General features: G+C 39.2%; 1 protein-coding gene across 1 annotated transcript; it reads left to right on the top strand.

Annotated features, from left to right (window-relative positions):
• Nucleotides 1–4,154: 4,154 nt before the first annotated feature.
• LOC139841148 (uncharacterized) lies at nt 4,155–4,704 on the top strand. The gene is made up of 2 exons (XM_071831380.1): nt 4,155–4,317; nt 4,475–4,704. The coding sequence occupies exons 1-2, from the start codon at nt 4,155–4,157 to the stop codon at nt 4,702–4,704; spliced, it is 393 nt and encodes a 130-aa protein (XP_071687481.1).
• The last annotated feature ends 922 nt before the right edge of the window (nt 4,705–5,626 follow it).

The following is a 5,626-nucleotide window of genomic DNA, read 5'->3' on the forward strand; positions in this document are numbered from 1 at the left end:
TTTAGTACTTCGAAATTTATATCATATCCGAAGGGTGTCCCGGAATGATGGGGATATTCTTATATATGCATCTTGTTATTGTCGGTTACCAGGTGTTCACCATATGAATGATTTTTATCTCTATGTATGGGATGTGTATTGAAATATGAAATCTTGTGGTCTATTGTTACGATTTGATATATATAGGTTAAACCTATAACTCACCAACATTTTTGTTGACGTTTTAAGCATGTTTATTCTCAGGTGATTATTAAGAGCTTCCGCTGTCGCATACTTAAATAAGGACAAGATTTGGAGTCCATGCTTGTATGATATTGTGTAAAAACTGCATTCAAGAAACTTATTTTGTTGTAACATATTTGTATTGTAAACCATTATGTAATGGTCGTGTGTAAACAGGATATTTTAGATTATCATTATTTGATAATCTACGTAAAGCTTTTTAAACCTTTATTGATGAAATAAAGGTTATGGTTTGTTTAAAAATGAATGCAGTCTTTGAAAAACGTCTCATATAGAGGTCAAAACCTCGCAACGAAATCAATTAATATGGAACGTTTTTAATCAATAAGAACGGGACATTTCACATTTAGCATCCGATTTCCACACACCTCTTCACTCTCTCTCACTACAATACACTTTCTCTATCTAGAAGCTTTCAAGGCCTTCTCACCTCCGAGCAAGAAATTAAGTACCCGGAGGCAAACGCCAAAGATTGTACTAGGAGCGATCTATAGGATGTCAGCACTTGTAATGGTCCAGATCTCGTATGTAAACGGTGAACGCCTTCCTTAAAGTAATAAAATTACTTTGTTATTTTAAGTTGCTTTCATCTTGCATGCTTGATTGTATGTTACAATTGTTTATTATATGTTGAATATATTATCTGGAACTTATACCATTATTATGCTGAAACCTTGTCGAGTTTAAAAGTCTAATTTACGGACCACCCTTTCCATTTACTCACGTGGCTATAACCTAGTGTTAGGACCTGATCAATTCTAGGATACAAGGTAAGTAGTTATATGTGATTAACGTCACAATAGGGAAATAGTACCTACGTACGAATAATCACATATCCTTCAAAAAATAGCTGCCCACCTAGGTTGTGATTAGAGTAGGTAACATAGAGTTCAGTGAACACTGACTTACTCAAACGCATGGTTCGCATCAGAAGCAATGTTCTAGAGATATTATAAGATGATCCGCAGTTGAGTAAGTGATCGCAAAGCCGCAGTTGAGTAAGTGATCGCAAAGGAGAGACCTTTAACCCAATTAGCAGTACCTTAAGATATCTAAGATTGCACATTTGTTAATGCTAAGGCATAGCTTTGTATCAAGTGGAGAAGCGTTACTGTAGTTAAACCAACTAGGATTAAGAAAAGTTGCGACTTTCCTTTAGGGATATACCACTTTATTCATGTACCTAGGATTTCATCCTCAAGGTCGTTTAAACCCTTTAAGGTTAACATTGGGAGTAGGGATATCCGTCTTAGCCAGAATCATCAAAGCCTAAACTCTTAGTGAAAAATTGATTAGGTCTTTGACCCGATTGATTGAGGTTTAGTATTCATTCTAGGAAGTTAAACTCTTTTAACAACCTTCCGCCAGTATCATATTCTACATACCTATCCCTTTATCTTTATAATTTCATGCTGTCTTAGTTAAGTTTATTCTATCACCACTTGTCATTAGGGTTGACTTTCAAGGCACTTTTGTCATACATTACTGAGCAAACATATAAAAATACGAACCTAAGTTATACTTATCACTTACTCTTTTAAAGGAAGACAAGTAGGTGAAATATAGCTAGGAAACCCCAGCTAAATATAAATAATAAAACCACTCCTCCCTTTTGGTAACTAATTCCGATGTTTTGCGACTTAACGACACCGCATAAATAAAACCGTCTTTTTTGGTCATATTACTAGCCCACGTGGTTGATACTCGTGATGAGCCACCTCCCATTAGGACTATTCTGGTTGTTAGTGAATTTGAGGATGTTTTTCCTGAAGAATTACCGGGTGTTCCGCAGGTAAGGCAAGTAGAGTTTCGCATTGAGTTGTTTCTAAGGCTAACCACATTGCTAAAACACCTTATCGTTTGGCACCGACCAAAATTCGAGAATTATTGAACTAAACCCGGGAGTTACTAGAAAAGGGTTTTATCCGACCGAGTAGCTCGCCATAGGGTGCTCCGATCTTGTTTGTGAAAAAGTAGGACAATAGTATGCGCATATGCATTGATTACCGTGAGTTAAATAAAGTGACGATCAAGAATCGTTATCCGTTGCCTAGAATTGACAAGTTATTTCATCAACTACAAGGTACGTGTTAGTTTTCAAAGATTGATTTACGGTCCGGTTATCATCAAATGTGGATCCGGGAAGAAGATATCGACAAGACGGTGTTTCGGACACGATACGGGCATTTTGAGTTTGTTGTAATGCCTTTCGGTCTTACGAATGTGCTCGCGGCATTCATGGACCTTATGAACCGAGTGTTCCAACCTATGTTGGACAAGTCAATTATTGTGTTCATTGATAACATACTTGCTTATTCCAAGAGTATGAAAGAACATGAACACCATTTGCGCGAGTTGTTAAAGACTTTAAGAAAGGAGAAGTTGTATGCAAATTTCTCCAAGGGAGTTGCAATTCCTTGGTCATATTGTTAACCAATAGGGGATTAAAGTGGATCCGGGGAAAATTGATGAGGTTAAGAATTGGGAATGACCGACTACACCTACGGAAGTTCGAAGTTTTCTCGGATTAGCCGGTTATTATCGTCGGTTCATCCAAGATTTTTCCAAGATTGCTTCATCCTAAACGAAGCTAACCCGAAAGAATGTGAAGTTTGAGTGGGAAAATGAGCAAGAAGTTGTTTTTCAATTGTTGAAGAGCAAATTATGCCAAGCTCTGGTGTTGGTGTTACCGGAAGGGGTGGAAGATATGGCGGTGTATTGCGATGCCTCGATTAGTGGGCTCAGATGTGTTCTTATGCAAAGGGATAAGGTAATTGCCTATGCCTCGAGACAACTAAAGCAGCACAAGAAGACTTACCCGAATCATGATCTTGAGTTAGCGGTGGTGGTTCGTGTGTTGAAAATTTGGCGCCATTACCTATATAGTGTTAAATGCACATTTATTCGGATCACAAAAACTTAAAATATTTCTTTGACCAACGTGACTTAAACAACCGTCAGCGATGATGGTTGGATCTTTTGAAAGATTATGATTGTGAGATACTTTATCATCCGGATAAGGCTAATGTAGTCGCGGATGCGTTAAGTCGAAATAACCATATTTCGATTTTACAAATAAAGTCGTTGCGAAAGGTCCTTTCAAATGATTTTCTTGAGAAACTCGGTGAGGTTCAAATTGAGGCGTTTGTAAATTTCAAGAATGAAGAGCGGCTTCAAGAGCAAACAGAGTCGATCGTTTTAGGCCCGCACGAGTTGTTGTCTTTCCAAGGACGGGTGTGGGTGCCAAAATTGGGTGTCACCGAAAAGTACTACTCGATGAGGCGCATAAATCGAAATATTCTATTCACCCGGGTGCGACAAAAATGATCTTGACTTGAAGAAAGAGTATTGGTGGCCCGGCATGAAGCGAGACGTTGTTAAGTATGTTGAGAAATGTGTTAATTGCTTGCAAGTTAAGGCCGAGCACCAAAAGCCTTATGCTATGGTGCAACTGTTGGAAATTCTGAAGTGGAAGTGGGAGCATCTTTCCATGGATTTTATCACTAAATTGCCGAAAACGGCGAGAGATCAATACGATACAATTTGGGTGATCGTCGAGAGATTGACTAAAAGTTCCTCGTTTCTTCCCATACGAGGGCAATTTCGTTAGAAACTTTGGCAAGGTTGTTCATTAAAGAGGTGGTATCAAGACACGGGGTCCGGTGTCGATTGTTTCGGATCGAGATACGCGTTTTACTTCTCAATTTTGGGGTAAGTTTCATGAAGAGATGGGTACTCAAGTGAATTTGAGCACCACATATCATCTTCAAATGGATGGTCAAAGTGAAAGAACTATCCAAATGTTGGAGGATATGCTTCGAGCATGTGTAATTGATTTTGGTGAAAGTTGGGAAGAGCATTTGCCATTAATGAAATTCTCGTATAATAATAGTTACCATGCTAGTATTAGAATGCCGCCATACGAAATGCTCTATGGAAGGAAATGTCGAACCCCGATATGTTGGGGTGAGGTGGGTCAAAAGGAAGTTGGTGGTATCGAGGTGGTTCTTCAAACGAACCAAAAGATAGAGATGATTTGTCCCGCCTCAAAGCGGCACACGATCGACAAAAATCGTATGCGGATAAACGTAGGCGACTGATTGAGTTTCAAGAAGGTTATATGGTGATGCTTAAGGCGTCTCCATGGAAGAGTGTAATTCGGTTTGAAAGTGGGGAAAACTTGTTCTTCGGTTTATTAGGCTATTTAGAGTGTTGGCACGTGTTGGTGAAGTTGCCTATTGGTTAGATTTACCCGATGAACTTGCGGGAATCCATAACACATTTCATGTTTCCTATCTTCGCAAGTGCCTTGCGGATGACTCGATGTGGGTACCATTAAATGAGATCACTCTAAAAAACAAATTAGAGTATGTGGAAGAGTCGGTTGCGATTCTTGATGAAGAGGTTAAAGAGATTCGGAATAAGAGAAATCGGACTTATAAGGTGCAATGGCGTCACTGAAAGGGGTACGAGTGTACTTGTGAATCTGAGGATTTTGTGCTGTAGCATTTTCATCGTAACATGCCGCTTGGATCGCGGGGACGCGATCCGGTCCAAGTGGGGGAGATTGTAACAGCTCGTGACCACCAGAACTGGTCACAGGTCGCGTCGCGACTTGTTTAGTCGCGTCGCGTCTCCTGCCTATTCTTGGTGGGACTGTTTTATAAATAATTATAACTAAGTTTGAGGGCCTTTTTCAATTTAGCATGGCCGAGTTGGGGTTGTTCTAGATCAGATTTTGGGAGCTCACTTGGTCATTTCATATTAACCAAAACACTCCCAAGTTAGAGAGAGGAAACCCTAGTGAGAGAAAGTATAGTTCTTGGGGTATGATTTGGGTGTATGAACCCCAATTTGTGATTTTTAGTTTAAATGACGAATTCGCAAGTGCATGACCTTGCAAAAGCTAGATGTTCACTTGAACACTTGTTAATTGGTGGGTTTGTTGTTGTATGAACTAGATTTTGGGTGTAAACCCTAATTTAGGTTAAAAGGGGGTTTTAGTGTCAAAGTAAGTCTAAGAGTGCTTCAAGTACTAGACCCAGAGTTTAATGGTTGGTGGACTTTTGGACTAAATCACTAGCTATTAGTGGTTTAGGGTGTTAAGTCATGGTCATGACTTGGTTTGGTAGTCAAGTGCAAAATGGGGTGAAATTGCACTTGGGGTTTTGAGTTATAAGAGCTATAGTTGATTATGGCTTGCTATGTGTAAATTGATTTAGGTGACTTGAAGTTGGTTGATTGTAAAGTTCAAGCTTTGCTTGTAACTCATCAAGTCGATTAAGGTGAGTGAAATACTTATGCACTTATGTATATGGTTTACTTGCTTAAGTTTGATGTGGTTTAGTGAATCCAAGTTTGTCAGTTTCACTAGAGTGATTTC

The sequence above is a fragment of the Rutidosis leptorrhynchoides genome, chromosome 4 (genome assembly GCF_046630445.1).
Source record: "Rutidosis leptorrhynchoides isolate AG116_Rl617_1_P2 chromosome 4, CSIRO_AGI_Rlap_v1, whole genome shotgun sequence".
Classification (NCBI taxonomy): Eukaryota; Viridiplantae; Streptophyta; class Magnoliopsida; order Asterales; family Asteraceae; genus Rutidosis; species Rutidosis leptorrhynchoides.